Source organism: Panicum hallii, chromosome 1 (genome assembly GCF_002211085.1).
Source record: "Panicum hallii strain FIL2 chromosome 1, PHallii_v3.1, whole genome shotgun sequence".
NCBI classification, from domain to species: Eukaryota; Viridiplantae; Streptophyta; class Magnoliopsida; order Poales; family Poaceae; genus Panicum; species Panicum hallii.
The window spans coordinates 54,498,523-54,520,230 of NC_038042.1; the positions used below are offsets into that span (position 1 = coordinate 54,498,523).

The 21,708-nt window shown below is 46.5% G+C and overlaps 2 protein-coding genes and 1 pseudogene across 3 annotated transcripts; 1 reads left to right on the forward strand and 2 right to left on the reverse strand.

Moving 5' to 3' along the window:
• Positions 1-2,272: 2,272 nt before the first annotated feature.
• LOC112893203 (methyltransferase-like protein 7A) lies at positions 2,273-4,776 on the reverse strand. Its single transcript, XM_025960406.1, has 6 exons — positions 4,503-4,776; positions 4,321-4,416; positions 3,448-3,666; positions 3,271-3,367; positions 2,662-2,724; positions 2,273-2,555 (listed from the first exon to the last, which is right to left on the reverse strand). The coding sequence occupies exons 1-6, from the start codon at positions 4,707-4,709 to the stop codon at positions 2,362-2,364; spliced, it is 876 nt and encodes a 291-aa protein (XP_025816191.1). The 5' UTR covers positions 4,710-4,776; the 3' UTR covers positions 2,273-2,361.
• Positions 4,777-8,640: 3,864 nt separating this feature from the next.
• Positions 8,641-10,148, reverse strand: LOC112894629 (photosynthetic NDH subunit of subcomplex B 4, chloroplastic). 2 transcript variants are annotated; one of them, XM_025962430.1, is made up of 6 exons: positions 9,961-10,148; positions 9,793-9,873; positions 9,436-9,583; positions 9,264-9,319; positions 9,086-9,157; positions 8,641-8,959 (listed from the first exon to the last, which is right to left on the reverse strand). In XM_025962430.1, the coding sequence occupies exons 1-6, from the start codon at positions 10,060-10,062 to the stop codon at positions 8,831-8,833; spliced, it is 588 nt and encodes a 195-aa protein (XP_025818215.1). In that variant the 5' UTR covers positions 10,063-10,148; the 3' UTR covers positions 8,641-8,830. The 2 variants fall into 2 exon arrangements, with proteins under 2 accessions (XP_025818215.1, XP_025818291.1); XM_025962506.1 differs by having other exon boundaries at positions 9,829-9,873; positions 9,961-10,143.
• LOC112898741 lies at positions 10,061-11,860 on the forward strand (annotated as a pseudogene).
• Positions 11,861-21,708: the final 9,848 nt, after the last annotated feature.

Genomic DNA, 21,708 nt, shown 5'->3' on the forward strand with positions numbered 1-21,708 from the left:
TATTTACAAAACTTTTTGCATGGATGGGCTGTAAATCGCGAGACGAATCTAATGAGCCTACTTAATCTATGTTTTGCAACAGTGATGCTACAGTAACCATCCGCTAATTATTGCTTAATCATGGATTAATTAGCATCATTAGATTCGTCTCGCGATTTACAACCCATCTGTGCAAAAAGTTTTGTAAATAGACTTCATTTAGTACTTTAAATTGACAAGATTCTTTTAAAAAAACTTTTTTGCCATTTTGCGCCCTGATCTAAACAGGCCCCCAAGTAAGTGATGGCAGATTTGGTGAAGGGTAGACAAGTGTTTGCAATGGCACATGGTACGGCGGCAATGGCAACAGTGCAGTGTACTACAATAGCCGTGTTTAATGCCCCCCCGGGTACGGCATTCAATGTGATCCCAGGGCGCAGTGCTAGGCCCTAGCCCACATTGCTCGCGCCCTGATGGGCCACCCGTATCTAATGGGCCACGCATCTGCTTGAAGGTCTTTGCAGTTTCGGAAACACGAGCGTAATACTCTGACAGTTGACACTTCAACCCGAGTTAGTATGTGCTTTGCCTATTAATATACCTGCTTGCGCAGTTGTGCTGCTGCAGGTACAGTCAGCAGAAATGTTTAGGCTTTCCTTTGGTACATGTACATACGTAAAGGTTTTTGCTTTGCCTTCTTGTAGCCTTAGATTGGGCATAAAAAAGAAAAGATGAGGTAAGCTACACCAACCTCTGAGACCCGGTTGAAGCTTGTGAGCAGTGATGGCCGATGGCTGCACGCGTTGAGGATCCCCACCAACACGCCATGTGCGTGCTCAGGCCTTGACGGGGAGGAGAAACCCGGCGCTGCGCCGAAGGGACCGTGGTCTGCTGCCCTTGGCGCGTAGCCCGGAATTCTGTTAGCGCTGCGCTGTACAAACTGGTTGGTGCGGCCTTCAATTTCCCCTGTCAGGATGCGCTACAGCTCGACAGCCAAAGATTTGGGGCTTTATTTTTTTTGAAAAAAAAGATTTGGGGCCCCACTGCCATTCGCAAGTACTCATGTGCGCTCCATTTAGCTTCATTGAAAAATAAACACTTCTGACTTAACATCAGTAACAAGAAAATTAACATTATTTAGCACCTGCTATTTTTTATTTGATTTAAATATTTGGATGTTGCTGAAATTTTGTGCCTAATCGCTACGGTGTTTCGGTACTCTGTCACTCGCTCGACAATTTTTTTTATACATTTTTACCGTTAGCGTTGGTCTAGAGCTCACAGAGTCACAGTTGCTTCCGCAGGTCTTAACGGCGCCTACCCCAACGCACAGGAGTTGCACTGTTGCAGGCTTGCACTCTGATTCTGCGAGCAGCAGCAAGACGGCAATCAGGACGCACATGGAACCTCTGCCCAGAAAAATCGTTTGTCCGAACTAGCATGCCTTCTCTACTCAGATTCTGCTGCCGTGAACACACGGACGAACAGCACCTCGCCCACAAAATTGGAGCAGATTCCAAGGGTTGTAAAATCCTCAGGGAGTTTTTTAAAAAATCCCCAGGGATTCCTTTTAAAAAACTAAAACCCCAGGAAGAGAAACCAGTGCGTGCCAATTGTATTCAAACGTAGATCCATGCGTTGGCAAATACAGGAGAACTGTTCCATTCCTAAAAAATATACAGGAGCACCAGTGAATTCTGCGGACAGAAAACAGTGGAGGCTGCGGTGTTGCGGGCTTCTGCAGCAACCGGAGAGGGACCCGTGACCCAGACCCTCCTGCGCCAGCGAAGCGTATTGAATGGAGGCCGTGGCGCGAGGCCACGTCCCCAACGGACGCTACACGGGCGCGGTCCAGGGCCTGCGTCCGAGCCTCCGAGAGGCACATGGAGTGCCTCTCCAAGCCCAGGGATGCGGGACGTGTCGCGTGCGCGACGCCGCGAAACGTTCAAGGGTCCTGCGCGCGGCGTCAGACGGGGAGGAAAGGGCGCCGGCAGCCTTGCAGGGCCCTTGCGGCCTTGCCCCAGTGGTCCCGCCCTCGCCGTCGCCGGCCACCGGTTCCGTCGAGTGAATCCTGGGTACCGTCCGCCCACTTCCCCCGCATTAAACGCCATTAAACCCCGACACCGGCTGCGAACGAGCAGGGAGGAGACCGAACGGCAGGAGACCGACTTTCTGAAGTGTGGACCTGCACAGCCCACATCACACCCAAAATCTTCGATGACAAGCCCATTAGCTCTTGCCTGGTCCAGTGAAATCAAGCCCAGCACGGGCCACACCAACAGGACACAATCAGTGCCGCTGCATGACTCGCTCCGTCGCATTATCACAAGCAGCTTTTGGAAGATGCATCATTCACAGTTATTTCAAAGACAGCAGAAAACTTCACTTGCAGGCTACGCCATAAACGTGAGGGCTAATGATGTATGCATTTGAGAGTCGGACACTGTCTAGGCTCAGGCTCGAGAAACCCAAGCCTCTGATGTTTTCTCCAGCTTTCCTGGTGAGGTGGCATCCGTCAGCAACGAATTGCTGCAGCGGGTCGAAGGCACTTTGTACGAATCGGAGCAAGGAACCATCTGCAGCGCAGATAGAAAGAACTGGGCAATCAATAACTTTAGAATTTTGGATTATTAGTTGTTGAGTTAGTAGTAACATTGCTGTCCATTCTGGAACCTGGAGTACCTGGTGCGGCAACATGCTCAACGAACAGATAGAGACCGCCGGGCTTTAGGACTCTATATATTTCTGCACAAATCATTTGGTTATTCAGGCTGAAAATGTTGTTCATGACAGTATAGTGGTGCTAACAGATGGTGAAATGAAACAGAAGAATGCAGATAGAAATACAAGGGTTGACGCAAGGTGCTAGAAAGAATCAGCTACAAAACAGTCTTAATTTTGTAAACAGAAAACAGCAGCCTCAACTAGGGATAAATTCTATTTTTGTTCATTTCCACATTGCTGAATTCAAAATAAGACAAGAATAGAGGATGTTGAAATAAAAGTCGACCCAACTGTAGTCTCTGCCTAATTGCATAGTGTAATTTGAGTCTTTATGGCATGCAAACACTCAGGTGATTTCTAGCGCAAATATATTCCAAGTCGGGGTATGAAACTAAGAATTGCTTTGTTAGTTAAACACTATTTATAGCCATTTTGACATGTATGGAATTTTGACATGCCATGAGATTTAACCAGCAATTCACTTCAACATGTTCGCATTTCTCTAATTTGTGGTCATCCAAAAGAAAATAGCCTATATTGTAAAGGCTAAAGAAGATCAAGTATTACCTCTCAAGGCCATGTCAATGTTATTTACAGAACACAATACCAGCGTGCCGATCACCGCATCCATGGAATTGTCCTCTGCTGGCAAAGCTTCAGCAACCTAAATACAATTGTGCAACAAATGCAGTTCTTATACTTATAGGGAAACACAGTTAATTTTGCAAACAGGCAACAACATACCCCTCTTTTGAAAGTGAAGCTTGACGATGGAAGTCCTGCAGATACTGCTGCTGTTCTGGCATAATCCTCCATGTGCTTGTTAGGATCCACTCCAATTACATTAACCCCATTGCCGCTTGCATAATACTTGAAGTTAGGGCCTGTTCCAACGCCAAGCTCCAGAATGTTCTTTCCTTCAGCCGACAGTTGAGAAAAGAGCTTTGCTTTATATCCTGCAATCTGCAATCTTCACAAAGTGAAACGTTTAGCAGGATCATGACTATGACATCGTTATTTCAGTACTGATGCGATTTTTATTCTTTGAAAAAAATAAACACTGGAGTTGTTTATGATGGGCACTAACAAGTTTAACAATACCAACACAAGTGCCAATCCCATATCTTCTATTAACAGATCATAAAAGATGACATCGTTATTCCAGTACTCATTAACTTTTAACTTTTATTCTTTGAAGCAGCAAAACTAGAATAATTAATCAAAGGCATTAACAAGCATTGGCAAAAATGTTCCATGCTAAGTTGTTATATGTATCAGACTGAAACCCAGCCACAGGAATAATTAGAGGAACTAAGTAGCCACAGTCCACAGAGATGTAATGTTCACATATGGCAGAGTAACAGCCGAATTATGTGCAGTCAGCACTGAATGCAGTGAGGCTTCCAATTGCAAATTCTGCTCTATTGAGAACAGATAGAATGGTAGGGGTGAGAACCTGTTCCTAATAATCACAACACTAACTGTTTAGCCTTCAGGCTTGAGCAGATGATTTATTTTTTCAGGAACTTTAATTTTATTTGCGCAAAACACATGACTCGGAAGGTAAATTGGAGAAAGCCGAATTATAGTTAGATTATTAGAGGCAAAACTGTATACCTCCGCTTCGTATGACTTCATGCCCTGGTCCATGGCCGTGGCATAGAACTCCTCGTACCAGTCCGGCCTCGACGGGTGCACTCGCTCGAGCATCACCTGCCCAACCAAGCAAAACCAAAAGAGGTTAGGGAGCAATCAGAGCGACTACAATTAGAGGAGAACGTAAACGAGGAGAAGCTCACCTCGGGGTCGATGGGCGGCGCGGCCGGGGAGGGAGGGGCGAGGAGAGGGAGGAGGGCGGCAGCTGAGGAGGCACCGATGAGGTGCCGCCGGGCGCAGCGGCAGCCGCATGGGAGGGCCGCGAGGGTGCGGCCGCGGCGGGTTACTGAAGTCGACGGCCGCCGCCAGCCGGGCCGGGCCATCGGCGGGAGCGCGACCAGGCACGGCATGTCGGCGTGACGGCGTCTCGCTCTCGCTTCCGCTTCCGCGGCTAATCCGGATGGCACGTAAATACGTAAAGTTTACTCCAAAAGCGTATTTTGCTTAATTCGACGGCAGACTACAAAGGCCAATGGGCCCATCATTCCAAAATGTCCTAGCAGGCCGGGCCCATTAGTGTATGGGCTTTCGTTCGTAGGAATTAGGATCCACCTGACCTGGCAACCGATCGGTTCGGCCTCTGAACAATCGAACGCAGACGCTGCATAGATATTCAGTTCAGGCGATCGCTGCTAATGGTAATGCGTGGATCCTTGCACGATGGAGGTTGCAATTCGGCAGTCCGTGTCTGGTGTTTCTCTTCAGTAGGATTAGGAGATCATCTGGCAAATACTGCAGCGCGCAGCAGAGATGAACACACCGGTAGTTGAATGAAGCAGGACTGATGTCGAGAAGCAGCAGCACTTTGCAAAACAAGGCAGACCAAATTACTTCTGACTACGGTGTCTTGACTCATGTCAGGTTTAATTCCTGTGTTCATGCGTGTCTAGTCTGTTAGTTACTGTTGCCCATTGGAGCGTACGTGTGTGAGGCTGACAGTTTCAGTTCCGGAGCTCCGGTCGGACATGTCCAGTGCCTGGAAGCTTTTGCAGGCTGCCAAAGCCGTGTACGGCTGTCAACATTCTTTCCTTGAGCATCTCACTGGATATCCTAATCCCTGGGCACGGCCGTGCTGTTTTCTGTTCGCTTAGCTCATGGCGCCATACCCTAGCGACTAGCGCTGTACCTCGATTGTGTACTATCGTCTACTCTAGTACTCTACTATGACATGACTAATTCAGAAAAAAAAAGGGATACACTGCTAGCTGCCCTATTCGTTGACAAGTCTGAAACTTTGCTCATGTGATGCGTAGTAGTTCTTCAACAGCAATTTCCATAGAAAACAAATCACATCTTTTCCCTGAATTTCTTTGGTGTATCTCGTCATGTTTAGAGAAGAGAGTCATGCAGTGCAATTAAACCATTAGCTTTGCCCACGCATGCATGATGCATGAACCTTGCAAGGTAAAAGTAGTTCATACTTCGTGCCATGTCGAAGTGCGTACTGTACTGCAGATGCATTAACCCTCCAGCAATTGGCTGCTGGCGCACTGTCAGATTTCTCGTACTGTTTCATCAAAACCTGACAGCAAAAAAAAAAGCAAAAGGTGTCCGCGGAGGCAGGGGCGGCACAGTGCCCTGCAGCAGAGCTATAGATCCATGATGATGTGCCGATCGTACGTAGCCTGTCTGTTGCCGAACATGACGTGACACGTGTCGGCTTGGCGAGAGGACTGGTGGCGCACTGTTCACGCTGGCCTTTCAATTGGATGGCTCCCTCCTCCCTCCTTTCGCCATGTCCGTAGCCTCGGATTTTACAGGGTTACTGCCTCGAGAGTCCTTTGTGCCGCTGGCGATGTGAAACTTGGGCTTGTACTCGCGTACCACGGTACCCGGGGGGGGGGGGGTAAAAAGTTGCTTGGATCCGAGCTGATCCTTGCCCGGGACAGGTATGTACGTCGCTCTGCATTCATTTCGTCTTTTACCGCTGCCACATTTTACATTCACCGTACTGGTACGGACACAAGAATGATCTGCTCCATTGTTTGAGCTGCTGGTAAACTGTGAAACAAACGCTCTCGAAATGACAGAAAGGATGACAATCTTCCGTGCACAATATAGTACTTTTTTTTTCGAAGACTGAAGAAGGGAGAGCATTTCATTTGCTGAGTTTCTACGTCTCGACTCTGATTGAGACGAGGCGGCAGTGGAATGAGACAGCTTCACATGCATGATGAACCTGGAAAAAAGAAGAAGAGTGGCCTAGAGACACCAGACAGACCTCGCCTTGTAGTTGTAGGCGGCAACCGTCCATCGATCTCTCATCTCTCACAAGAGTGAAAAATACAATGAACGGCAGCAGCCTGCCTAGGGTTCGTGGTAGACCTGTCAGTGCCGCAGCGTCAAATCCATGCAGGCCCGGCGCCGTGCTGCGCGGCAACACTCTTAAAGACACATCTCGTCAGCGCCACATGCGCTTCCTTTATAGACGGTCGCCAAACTTCAGTCCTCCATACGAACTCAAAGTAAACCCAGAGATTGATCTGCTCCTCGCCTCCTCCACATATATAGCAGCGCTTTTGCAAGCGTGTCTGCCGCCGAAGGAGCTAGCTTCACATGTTACCCAGTGGGAGCTAGCTTCTCTTCTTGACTTCTTCCTCCTCTCTGATGCCCCTCCTCGTCCCACCGCCACTTCGTGTGTTCGTCTTTGCTAGTAGAATGCAGCTAGCGATGCAATGGCGATCTCGTGTTCATCTCGTCGCGTGTTGGTCTCTTCAGTTCTCGTTGCAGTGTGTGTACATGTGCCGTCTGAGGGCTTGCATGTGGGGAGGAGGCTGTGTTTTCTTGTGTAGCCAAGGATGACTTGCCGGCCGTTTGTCTCTCTGGCAGCGAACGCTTGCCTGCTTTGCATGCACGCGTTTGTTCGTGCGTGTGTTTAGGGTGTATGTGGTGCGACTGCATGCGAGACATCGACCGGCAGGTTCTTCGCTTTGGCTACACGATGGCCTCGTCTTCTCATGCAGGATCTCAGATGGTGTGATCCGGGCATTTCATTGTTTTGCTCTTCAGTTAGGTTATGGTATGCGTTGTTTCCCGTTTCTTCTTGACGATGCTTTGTTTCTGTGAGTTTCTTTAAGCTTCTGTGACAGGTAGCAGCCAGACCTGGTGGCTCATGCGTTTTGGAGGGAGCTGCAGATTTATCGTACAGGATTCAGATGCCTGATGTGGAGTTTCCATTCTCTGAAACGTGTACGGGCTCTCCTTTGTCTTCTTCTTGTTCTTTGCGCTGTGCAAGACTGCAACTGCAACTCTGCAAGCCGCCCAAGAAAAGAATAGTAGCGGACTGAAGATCCTGAGCAGCTTAGGACATGGCGGTTATTAGGATCCCTGAATGAGAATGCATTCTGAAGTCTAATATAAGTTTGTGTACCTAGTTTGTGTTCCTTTCATGCTCATGAACTAGAGATACATATTGATATGCTGTTGTCCGTTTGTCAAAATATCTTTTTTGAAAAGGCCGTTCGTCAAAATATATTGGTATTTTTTTTCCGTTTGTTACCCCTGTAAAATGTATGGTTTACTGTATATATTAAGCTAGAGTTTATTACTAAAGTTCAGAGGAGAATTAAGAATGTATCATGTATGGGCAGCCGGAGGACAACAATCCCACACCTGATAGCTCAGGTTCCCATGCCGCCGAACGATTGGCCACTGATGATCCCCCCGCCGTACATCGGAGACGCCGCCGCTGGCCTCGGTCGGGTAACTCGTAGACCGGTAGGGGTCCGTCCGGTCGTCTGACTGCTGGCCACGGCCACCCGTCAGCCTTGCAGGTTAATGGCAGCAACAGGGAAGAGCGAGCCGGTACGCAACTCGGCTTCCTTGGCTGCAGCAGCGGCGGGGCCATACGCCCTTTTCGTGCGTCCAGGCCCGGCCCGCCGCTGCATGTTTCGGCGCACGGCTCTCCGCTGCTGCTGCTGATACCGAGAGGCCTGCATGTAGATGCAGGCCTCTGGGTATCTCTGAACTTTCTGTGCCGAGCGGCGATCGGTGCTGTACGCTACAGTTCTAGTTCGCCATGTACTGTGCACACAGAGCCCTGCTGTAGCTACACCAGAACTCATCTTTTTCTCCTTTTTAAAGATGGAAAGGACTCGTCGCTTAGCTCATCTATTCTTTTTTCCATTCTTTATTTTCTTTTCTTTCTTTTTGTTTGTTTTGGATAACTCATCTATGTTGGCACATGCGTGGTGGTACTCCTGGACGAAACCAAGCCAAAATGAAGAAAGGAAATGGGATCCAATCATGCTCTGGACTTCAATCTGCCGAACACGTTGCACGTTGACGCGAACACTAGCCAATAATGCGCAGTAACACGTACCAGCTAATAACTGTATATATCTTGCTATTACACTGCAGTCCAGGTGTTTCAGCATATACAAACACGCGCAGCACAGTAAGTTTGCAATCCATACAGAGTTCAGATAGCTAATTTGCAATCCATGCCCATCCAGGCATCCACCCGTCTTCTTCACTTGGTGAGCTGCTCCTCTCTGCCTGCTTCCTCCAGCTCCCTGAGTCCTCCGACCCTCTGCTCGATCTCCTCCAGCAGCTCCTCCCTCAGCAGCTCCTCCCTCGCAGACGCCTCCAGGTCCTCTTGCTGCACAGCGACATCGCACCAGATTTCAGCAAGTTATATCTAGCACTAATCCAGGCTTGATTTCATTCTTCCTGCATGCAGTTGCAGTGCAGGGCAGGGGAAAGTTTCTCCATCCTTCATGCTTACCCTGTCGTAGTACCAGTGCACGGTTCCATCGCCTCCCTGGCTCCTGTACGCATCGCTGTCGTAGAAGGGATCCTGCGTTCATCAGTCCACAGAGCACCGTGTCAAGATTTAACCCAAGAGATTTTCAGTGTAATTAATGCTTTCTGCTGAGTGGTGACTAGTGCCGAAGCGTGCTTACCTTCATGGACGCGAAGAAGCAGACGCCCCAGACCGTGAACATGGCGTAGAAGGTGTCTGCTCGGCGAGAGAGAAGGAAAAAAGAAACGACAGGTTGATTCAGACTTCGGAGAAACCTGCACTGGCACTGCTAAGTTCAGGACGAGACATGCGTCGTCAGCGGCGGGACTCACAGACGCTCTTGAGGGTGGCGTCGCTGAGGTGCCAGATGGACTTGGTGACGACGTAGTCCCGCGACAGCTCCACGTGCTCCACCATCGTCACCATCAGCGGCACCACGTCCAGCGACGGGAACGCCTTCACCTTCGCCGACCCCGACCTCTGCAACACAAGGTCCATCGATCTGAACGTTACCGAATCGTCCGTCAGTGCTCCTGGACTCTCTCTGTCTATCCATGGTCATGGGCAGAACGAACGCTACGTAACGCAATACACTACTGCTCTCGGTTTCTTCAGATTTGCATAGAAACAAAGGCAGCAGCAGCAGCAGCGACTCTGTTTACTCATGGTTTTCACATCCTCAAATTTACCTGAACATGGAAAATTTTCGTTTCAGGATAAGGTACCTTGGAACGGCTGGACGTGAACCCGTGGTCATGGGACCTGCCGAGCTGCAGAGAAACAGCACCGGGACACGTGAAAAACTGCGAGCAACTGAAGAAAGCAGGTTCGGAAGTGGATGTGAAAGAGAATGATACGTGGACGGTCGCAGGGCAGCGGCCATGGAGGTCGGCGGCTCTCCTCCGGGGCTGCAGCGCGGCCGCGGCGTGAGAGTGTGCCTTGAGCAACGGCGACGTCATGGTGGTTCAGCTTGCACCTCTGATGGCTTTGGAAGTGGCTCTGGGCGGGCTCATCCTCTTCTGCTTGGAAGATATGGCTTGTAATAGTAGGACGGGAATTTTTCAGCGGATAAGGTGGGTAATGGGTGGCCGAGTATTTTCTCCATCTTGGTGGGCAGAGACACACGTAAGAGCAGAACCTGTGGGCCTGACGAAATTGCCTAGCCCAGCAGGCCGTCAAACGAGCCGGCTAATTGTAGGCCCACTACAGCCCTTGAAGCGGAACCGAAGTTATTCGGGCCATCCCAAGGCGAACATGAGCTGAAATTGTGCATGACTCAACTGCTCATCGACATGCTAGCAAAATGGTTAATCTTGTCTAAAAAAAGGTGAATGGTTAATCTGCCGAGTTTCCTTAAAAGCAGAAAAGTACTGGTAGCACGTAGAAGCTCAGGCACGGAGCGTGTCGTCGCGGACGCGGCCGTCCACTGGCACAAAGCTCGCTGATGTCGTTAGCCTCCTGATGATGGAGCAAGTGAGAGTTGGTGCCAACCAAACTGCATTCCCCCGGCACGTACGCGCCCATCACGTGCCCACATCAGAGCCACCAAATCCACACGCGCGCACACATCGCGGAGCCGCCTCCCGTGCACGCACACGTACAAATACACACGTGCGCGCAGCACCCAACAACACACTCGGAGCGGTGAAAACTTCACGCGCGCGGCTAGCCGGACTCAAAAGTTCGAGGCGTCGACGCGCTCGCTCGCGATGGAGGGCGGCGGCAAAGGCCCGGTGTCGTCGGAGCACGGGAGACCTCCGCCAAGGCCGCCGCCGCCGCGGCGCTCGAGGTGGCTGGCGGCGGGGGCAGGACGGCGAGCCGCGGGCTGGGCGTGCTGGACCTCATCCTCCGCTTCGCCGCGGTGGTCGCCACCGTCGGCAGCGCCATCGCCATGGGCACCACCAACCAGACGCTGCCGTTCTTCACGCAGTTCCTCCGGTTCAAGGCGCAGTACGATGATCTCCCGACACTGACGTGCGTGGCCCGATCCTTCCAGCCAAACCGACCATTCTGATTGTGTTCACTTCGAGTCTTCAACTCAGATGCTATGATGCCCGTTGCTACATTTCACCTGCCAGGTTCTTCGTGGTGGTGAGCTACATCGTTGCCGCCTATTTGGTCGTGTCGATCCCCCTTTCCATCGTGCGCATCATCAGAAGCAGGCCGAAGTACAGTAGGCTGGTCTTGGTCTTCTTCGATGCAGTAAGTGTAAGACATGCTCTTCGTTCTGCACAGCACACTGCAACCGAATGTGCATTCACTGCTGAATTTTTGGCGATCCTGACGAAGGCGATGCTGGCGCTGGTGACGTCAGCGGCCGCGGCGATCGTGTACCTGCGCACAAGGGCAATGCCAAGGCCAACTGGTTCGCCATCTGCCAGCAGTTCGACGCCTTCTGCCAGCGCATCTCGGGCTCCCTCATCGGCTCCTTCGCGGCCATGGCGCTGCTCGTGCTGCTCGTACTCCTCTCCGCCGCCGCACTGGCGCGGCGCTAGGTGGTGGGTGGATTGGACATTGGACCTGGTGGTGAGGGGCAACCGACGCGGCGAGCTTCTCCCTGACACGTTCGTGGTGGGGCTCTGTGATCTTTTTTGTGAGATGTCCGTGTGCAGTCGTCACAATTACATGGCGTCGTTCTTGCGAGTGTGTGTGCATCGTGTTCCTGGTCACTTTACCATTTGTGGGAAGTGGTTTTGAACAGTCAACAACAGAATGCTACGCCTACGCGTCTAGACGCCCGAAGACACCGTGTGATGCTGCGGGGATGCTCGTATTTACAGAAATCTAGACCAGTTTGCTGAACCAAGATTCTTTTGTTGGAAGAAGAGAATCCACAAACAAGTGTTCCTTTAGAGAAATATAACAGCAGCAAAGTCGCAATGCTACAATACAACAGGCGCTATATAGTCGTATGCCCATATCCATGCCCAACCATAGAATACCACTACCGCAATTCAGCCCTTAGTTCTATCAAGTACTGAAAGAAAATACAGTGATGGAGAGATTTCAGGTACACGTTTTAAACCAGTCACTTTGTGACTATCAGGATGCAACCTCGAGGGTTACTGCAGAGTATACGGTACCGGAAAGAAAAAAAATAGGCGAACTTCCGATGTTCAGTATTTGAATTTGCGTATCTCTGCAGATAATAACGTGAAACTTCTTCGATTCAGCTTCTCCAAACCTTTCTCTTTATGAAAACTAGTAAGGTGGCCCGTGCTAATATAATAACGCGGGTAGCTAGTTTTTTTTCCTTTACGTTATAAAAGCAGCAAAGAAGTTGTACCAGTACTGTTAATAGCATAGAAAATTTAGGTACGTATGCTCTTTATGTAAGTAATTTGCTTCCAAATATCAACTGAAACTGAAAATTTTCCAATATTTTTCTTATAATTTAGCTTTTTTACATGGACTATTATTTTTTCTAGTGTGCACGGAAGATTGTCATCCTTTAATGACGTGAAACTTCTTCGATTCAGCTACTCAAAACCTTTCTCTTTAGGAAAATTCCATCTGCAGAAACAGGTAGCGAATAGTGATGTCAGATATTCATATATCGAAATTTCCGTATAATCAAACTGTGGATTCACATACCACTTAGAACCACCTCCTTTGTGCTGTGTCGACCTCATCTCGTACGTGCTGAAGTTGTAGCTCTTTCCTTTGGAGCTCCTCATCCTTCGCCACAGCTTCCTTCTCCATATCTTCCAATTCCTTCTTCTTTATTTGATTATCAACCTCTTTCTCCTGCATCGACTTCAATGTTTCGTGCAAAACTGCAAGGACACATATTCCATTGCAGTAATTCTAAACCAAGGGTCCTCGTTCCTAATAAGCACATATTGAATCAGTGGCAAAGTATGACTAAATATGTTTTTTATGAAAAATCCAGATATTGCCTGATGGAATACGCTAGTTGTCCCGCGACAGATATTCTGTCACAAAATCAGTCAATTTTTAAACCAGCACAAAATCAGTCAATTTTTAAACCAGCACCATGATGCACGTTACTTGGACAAGTAGCCAAACAACTCACACATAACTTAGTAACCGGATCAACAAGTATATTAACCCCAACAATAATATATGATACAATATTAAGTAACGTACAAAACTTAGCACATACAAACATAATACATAAACAAAAATAATTAGTGAATTCATTGTCTTGTTCTGCAGAACACTAACTACACCCACTAAGGAGTTTTCATCTCTATTGAACACCCAATGAGTTCTCTCCTTTCAGATACTTCATAGCACCAAAATAACTAGTGTATGAATTGCAGATACTCTAGCACTAAAATGGAATGCTAGGCAATACAATTACACAGACAACAACAAAAATGATAGAAAGACAAAAAAACAAAATGATAGAAAGGTAAAAAGGAGGTAAAAGATGCTATGATTCCGGTTGCTACATTTCACTGACAGTGGTGGTGAACTCCATCATCGCCGCCTAACTGGTCCTGTCGATCCCTCTGTCCATCGTGCTCATCATCAGAAGCCGGGCGAAGTATAGCAGGCTGGTCTTGGTCTTCTTTGATGCGGTAAGACACGCTCCTCTCTCGATGCGCCGTGCCTTTACCCCCTTTTCATTTCATGGCGACCTCGACGAACTGGAATTGCGTTGCGATCGTGTGCGATCATGCATGATACCCGCATCCCGGACGGCACATGCTGCTAGATCTAGGTGAGGGGTGAGGGTGCGCAACAAAGAACTTGATCAAACATGGCAAGTGGATGAACAACACACGCCGGTTTTCGATGATTCTGCCGTCATATCGATGCCAACTGCGCAACTTTAGCATCTGCTATAATTCTCTATCTCGAAGGTATGGTTTGATCTCTGCCACTTGTAAGCTTTGAATCTTTATAGAAATATATATAATAAACCCATTTTATGTACAACCCGACCAAACTAACTTGGACGGTTGCAACCTAAGTCTGCATTGTTCTGGGACATGGCCCATATCTTACTTCCCATAACTAAATTTTTTTTGAGGGAGGGCGGTTCTGCTGACTCGGATCTCGATCTGTCTCCGACTCAATCTCAAATCCCGATTAGTCTCCGATGCGGGACTAGGCGACTAGTTTACTCTCGTCTCTATATATTTTGGCTAACCGGCATCTGAACTCCAAACTCACGTGGAACAAACGCTCATAGCGCTATGCGAGCTGACTCGGCTCTTGGTGCAACAACTATCACATCAGAGGGCTAAACCCTAAGAAACCATAGAATATTAACTTAATATATTTTCTTCTACTTGAATATTCATTACAAATTACTTTTCTTAAAAATTAGCAAAAGAGTCTCTAAATTTAAAATATCTACAACCCTATTTTAATACAGGACGCTACCTTATCTTTTGTTCTAATTTGTAACCCAATTCATGAGTGTTGAGAAATCGGTGCCTTAAACTTGATACTGATTTTCAAAAAGTGATACTAAAGGATACCACTTGTTCAATGGATCCTAAACCCATGTTACATCAAGAAGATATTCGTTTAGACACCAACACGGGAGATCAACTTTCTAAAAGAAAACTCAAATCTTTGTTCATTATAAATTGATATAACATAAGAGTTTTATACTCTTTATATGACTATTATATTATGATATAGCCACACTACATGGCTACCATACTATCTCCTACTCAGTGGCGGATTAGGGGGGGTCCCTAGAGGAGCTCGAGCTCCCCTACTGCCTGCAACCTCCATTAGAAGCAAAGGGAAGCTAGGGAAGGAGAAGAGGGGAGAACAAGAAAAGAGAGAGAGAGGGGGGGGGGGGGAAGAGGAGGGAAGAAGATATTAGCCCCCGTAGATCTCTTGGCCAGATCCGCCACTGCTCCTACTTGAGACCTCCTGTGCCCGAATATGGCGACGTGGCATGAGGGGGAGAGGATCATCTCTATTTAAAGATGCTCGTGGTTGTTATGGTGTTGCCATGTGGCAACTTCAACATTCTTCTTTACAAAATATCTAGCTATAGAATTTTTTCATCCATATCTACCTATTCAAAATATCTAATTTTAGAGAATTTTCTATTTTGCTATGAAGCATGACAACTCTATTCTCTTGCTATTTCCAAAATTTTCTAGAATCTTCTTAAGTATGCATTATATTTTCAAAGGTGAGGATTTCATTTCATGGTAGCCCGCAGGTCTAGCACGTATTGTTTCTATCTGAGCACAACGTGTAGCTACTTGATCAATCGCGAACTAAATGTAGCTCAGCTGGTAAGACTCTTTTTGGTGGAACCATCCCATCTGGATTCGAATCCTTGACGCAACATATGTGCTTGCATTTTCTAGATTTATTTTTAGAATTTAACTGGCGCTATTATTTTATTGGTAGGCGCACCTGTCAACAGCGAGACGTCTGTTATGATTTTGTCAATCTCAAGAAACTGTCGGCAGTCTCTCGAAGATGTTCACATGGATAAAGTTACATGCGTGTATTTATAATGGCGAATGTGCGTGCGCAGGGGTGAAGATAGAGCTGAATCGAGGGGGTGCACCGTTCATGACTTTGCTACTAGCCCTTTGTTTGTTTAGGTTGAAATGTAATGATTAGCACTGATTTTTTTTGGTGTGGGTGCATCCGTACCCACTTAAACCTACCTAGCTCCGTCCCTATGCGTGCGTGTATGTAAACATGTATGTAAGCATTTGCATAAGTACTTCTTTTTGAATAAAATGGATCGATCGATCTCTCCCATGTGATCGGGCATGACGATTAGTAATTTCATGCGCCTTGTGTGTGCAGCTGTTTACTGTGTTCATTTATGTAATCTTGGAGCAACCTGCCTGCATTCACCTGAATTCCGAATTAAACATGCTCTGGGGGTTGGGCGGTGCAGATCTGCCATGCTGAATCTCTTCTCACTCTGCGCAATGTTTACGGGGCTATCTAATTTACGGTCGATGGTACGGAGGTACAGTCAATTTTCCGACCACATGTAAACATTTATGTACACAAAGGTTGATCAACTCGCAAAGAAAAATTATGTAGAAAAAATATATTAAAGGTTAGAAATAAAAAAATTGTGAAAAAATTGGGAAAAAAGTTTGGAAAATATTTTGAAACAAACTTTTGGGTGAAAGTTCAAAAAAATCTTGAATAAAATTTCAGGAGAAAAAATTTGAAAAATAAAACTTAAGAACAAATTTGGGAGAAAAATTTTTGGGAACAAAAATTCGGAAGCAAAAAATTTGGAAGCAAAAACTTAAGATCAAACTTGGGAGACAAAGATTTTTAAAACAACTTTTGGAGAACAAAAATCTGAAGCAAAAATTTTGGAAGAAAAATTTCGTGAACAAACTTAGTCACCTGCTGGAACTAAGCAAGGAAAAGAAAATAGAAAAGGAAGGGAAAAAGAAGTGGAGAAAATGTAGTCAGATTATAGGGTGGAGTGGACAGTCCCACCATGTGGCCCACGCAGTGGGTCGACCGGGCGGAGCGCTCTGCGCGGTCCACCGCAAAACCAGCATTAGGATTGTTAGGGATAGATCGTAGTTACCCCGCAAGGAAGCTAAAAAGTCAAACTCTTACTAGGTTCTCTGTAATTTTCTCTACCCTGTAATCTTACTAGGACTTCTACCTTATAATAATCCATCCTCTGGAATATATAAAGGAGGGTAGGAGTACCTAGATTGGCAGACTCAACAGAGAAACATACCCAAGCGCAGGGCGCAGTATACAATACCCCAAACAGGACGTAGGGCGTTACACTACTCTGGCGGTCCGAACCTGTCTAAACCCGTATCTTGTGTCCTCCCTTTTACCATCAAGCTTCATATTCGGCGATCCCTAACAAACAATCTACCACCTTAGGGGTATCCCCTCAGTAGCCTAGAGGATAAAACACCGACAGCTGGCGCTCACCGTAGGGCAGGTTGTTGAGATCATCGGACTAGCTTGAAGGATCTCTTCATCAAGATCAATCCACTCAAGATGATGTATTGCCACACGTATTGCCACTTCGTACATATGAATCAGCAGATCAATTTGTTGAGTTCGACACCGGAATATTGAGCGATCGACTATATCGACGTTTGGCTGCATCGACTTGCCGATGGCTATCTCGACTAATTGTCTCGACTAGAAATTAATCGGGGATGGCTGTCGCACGCTCTACACCTAGTCGAAATCGACTCAAACTAATCGACTTCATCGACAAATTGTCCATGAATCAAGCTAAGTCACTTATACCTTTCTTAACTTGTTCTCCACATGATTGGCTACTTATCTGTGTATGCTTCTCGATAGGCATAAAACCCTTCAGAGTTGCTGTCAGCGCCACAGTAACGGGGTCCCCCAGCTCTGGACAAATCCAGGATAAGTGGGCTAAAAGATCCTCTTGGCCTATTACTCCTGTAGGACATGAGACCGTGGTAGGCCAAGTGCCTCCCTGAGATGGGGTGGTTCCTTTACAGGGAAAGGATTGCCTGACGGCGCATTTAATGCGCCTACCCTACTACAACCAGGCGAGACCCGTGGGCGGCGTGCCTTCCCCGTAAAACCATGTGATAATGGGAGAGGTGTGCTCTCAGACGGCGCGACGACCGGGACAAAGGGAGCCTCCCCGCCCGGGTCATGTTGCGTCGTCTGGCAATGGACGGTGGAGTGGCCCCCGCCACTCACACCTCCCGTCACATCAGGTGGACATGGAGAGGAGCGCCTGCGGCCCCAGGCAACGCACAGAAAAGACCCCAGAAGATGCATAGAGCCTAGGAGAGACCTCAGAGCATCCCGGGGTCTCTCAAGGAGGACCCCGGGAGATGACAGTCCTAGCCCACGGCGCAGGACCGTGACTGACTGGCGGGCGCCACTTGCAGGCTGGCGCCCCTCATCAGGCGCCGCATTCAGACTTAAGCCGGTAAGCCTCTTCCCGGGGCTCACGGGGAATGCTATAAATAGAATAGATGGGCAATGTGTAAAAAGAAGGGGAAAGGACCCGAATTCAGATTCAACTGAATACAACGACCAGCTCCACACAGAACGTAGAGTGTTACGCTCACAGCGGCCCGAACCAGTCTAAACCCCATTATTTCCTGATCATCAAACGGCCGGAATCCTACTGCGTGTTACACCCTTGGCTGAATCTCTAAACGGGGGTTCCCACGAATCCCTGCTTGCGGTACTCACGTACCATCAGTTACACTTCGCCGCCTACTTTTTTCGCAACGCGCATTCTCTTTGTCACAGTACAAACTACTTATTTCTGCATGTTGTCTTCTCTAAGCGGTCACTAATCTACTTGGGTAGCAAATGCCTTAATCCGTGAAATCTCAGATCTTCAGTCATGCCTCAGCGACTCTATGTATACACGGGACAAAGATCTTGTACACGCTATGAGCGAATGCTAGAACGGAACCAGGTGATTAAACGTAAAGAGTCGACTACTCGGGAGATTCAAATAGTCTAACCAAGAGCTCGACACAACAAGTTCAATTTTATACCGAATAAATTTCGGTACCTTCGCATTATACTATATAATGCGTGCATTATTTTTCTTCCAAATCAAGCTTAGGCAACAACTCGCCAGGCCGCTCGGCATGCCATCACGGCTCCGCTAGCTCCTGGGCTCAGGGGCTGGGCACCAACAACTACTCGACATGGCTGCTACGGCTCATTTGGCTGATAAACTCTGGGTTTAAACACCGCAAAACTACTCGGAAGACTCGCAAAAGAATCTGAATTAAGAGTCTTTTAAGAATTTATCTTGGGAAGATAATTGTTTAACTATTATTTTAGGGGTTTTATCCTGAAATAAGAGATTTTTCAAATTTTTAACCTAGAAGTCTAATCTAACCATTAAATTAGGAATGATTTAAAGATTCTACAACGCATGCTGCCACGTTCTTTTGACCTTTTTTATTCCAAATTATGGATTTGGTTTAAAGGGTCAGGGGCTGCGGGACACGTGTCATTAGCAATTTGTTTTCCAAATTCATTTGGAAGACAAAGAAGATTCAAGATTCAAAATGGACCCTCAACTTGGTTCTTCGATTCAACCTAAGCGTAGGGAGCTATTCCATGTGGGGTGCGATTTTATCGCACCCCACATATGAAGGTTATTTTTCTGAAGACTTAAAATCTACTCGGGCAAGAGCACCTCACAGCTTCAAAGCACCCAAGGAAGCATTCAGGAAGACACGTTCGACGTGAAATTCAGAAGAACTTGAAGATGACTCCAGAAGTAATTGGAAGCCTGCAATACTCGGCTACGAAGAGCTCGGGGGTTTGTTAGGGATAGATTCCCAGGTGCCCGCAAGAAAGGTATCCGCGAGGAAATAAGAAGTTAAATTCCTACTAGGATTTCTATGTAATCCTACTAGAACTCTACCCTGTAATCCTAAGACTCCTACCTTATAACCGACTAGTAACCCGCCTCTTAGGATATATAAAGGAGGGCAGAGGTATCTAGATCGGCAGACTCAACAGAGAAACACACCCAAGCGCAAGGCGCAATATACAATACCTCAAACAAAATGTAGGACGTTATGCCACTCTAGTGATTCGAACCTGTCTAAATCCATATCTTGTATCCTCGCTTTTACCATCAAATTTCAAATTCGGCCATCCCCCACTAAACAATTTACTAACTTAGGGTGTCCCTTAGATGCCAATGGTTCTTAGTCCTGGCTTCATGATGCATGGTTTTGGCCAGGCTTTGCTACCTCCAAATTAACTGTGAACCGTCCATTTAGTTAGATATAGATGACTATGATCTCTTATTACCTCCTAGAAGGTGATAGAAAAAATATTTTTTATTAGAAAGTATTATAGAAAATATAAATATCTTTCGACTAGATGTCGTTAGATGTAAAAAGGTGCTGACCTATCACGTTAGTTCCATGATAAAGTTAACATGGTGTATATGCCTTTTTCTAAGAGCAATTTCAGCGGACTCTCAACAGCTCCCTATCTCAAACTTAAAGTATTAAGCTAAAAAGATGCACCACAGCACACCATCTACCAGACTCTCTATTTGGGGGAGAGGTCTTCAAATTCTCTCCCAGTACCCCCGTCCGGGTCTTTAGGGAGCTCTCTATTAAGTTAGAACTGAGAACTTTTGCTAGAGTTGGAGTAAATTTGGAGGGCTCTGAAAACTAGAGGCAAACCCTGTTTAGCATTTGGAGGGTCTAATTTAAGAGCTGCTGCTGGAGTTGCTCTAACATAATGTTTGATTTTGTAGTGTTTTAACCTAAATTTAGCATTACATGGTGTTGTTTCTTGAACCTGAAATTAGCGTGACGGTCTGATGGAATTTTGTAACAATTCTGACCATGCACTAGCGGTATCTCTTCTTTTTTGGGAAAAAATAGCTGATACTCTCTGTGTTCCTGTGTTCCAAAACAAATGCAACTCTCGTTTTTCCAGAAATTTAACAATTTTATATTTGCCAAATTTATATACAAAATTAGTAACATTTATGTCTTGAAACAGATGTAGTATAAAAATATATTATATAAGTAATCTAATGATATTTATTTTATAACATAAATTTTCATAGCATTTTATATAAATTTTGTCAAATTAAAATTATCTAACTCCTCAAAAATCGGGAGTTGTATTTTTTTTAACGGAGAGAGTACATCATACTTAATTTTCCGTCCAAAACTATCTCGAGAATCGAGATAGCCTTCCAAGAAATGTGCACGTATTGCTGCCGGTTGCAAGTCCTTCATGACGAAACCTCGTGCAACATCAATCCAAAAGAAAAGGCATCATGGCTTGCCAGTCCTCTTCTTAAATGAAATAAAATACATATTGCGGCTGGGGAAAGCGAGTCTGATGAAGTGATGATGTCTTGCCTTATGGGCGACACGAGCAGAACAAGGGGATCACAACTTCACAAGGAAAAGCAACACACACTGAATTATTTCCCACAACATATATCAACTAATCAGCACTACTGATGTACACCACCTGGAACTTATGGAAGGAAAGAAACTGGCGCGTTTTTTATTCCAAGTCTTTGCAACCTCATCAAGTTTTCAGTTTGATCAGAGAGGAGGTGCTACTAAGAAGGGTGGCATGTGGCTACCCGGTGGTAGATTATTTTTTTAAAAAAATGAGTAGAGGAGTTTCTCTCGGTTTTATGCGTAATAGCTGCCTACTTGAATAACTGCAAACTCCTGCTTCTTCTATCTTAGATGCACCGGCAGTGCTCCTGCCTAATCTTTCAAAAAAGGAAAAAATATCAACTAAAGCTTGAAACCAAGTACATAGGCACAATCGTCAGCAAACCAGTTTGTGCTAAATGATTCACGATCATCAATCCCATGCAGGGCAGCAGAATTTATAGCTGAAAGTTTTAGTAGGAATATGCCAAGCATTATATCACTGTCAGCCCTTGCAGTGAACTTAATGGGAAAACCACGAAGATGATGGTGCCTGCACAAAATAATAAGAAATCTATGGTATCCCAATGAGCCAAAAGACTCCTGATTGTTTCTTCAGTCAGACAAGTATAACCCAATGCAAGCAAATGACTCTCTATTATTAGAAAAAAAATCTCAAACATTCACGATCTGAGCAAAAACATCAAATAAAGACAGCTGATAATATCAGGGAATTAGTCACACTTCCGTAGTCCC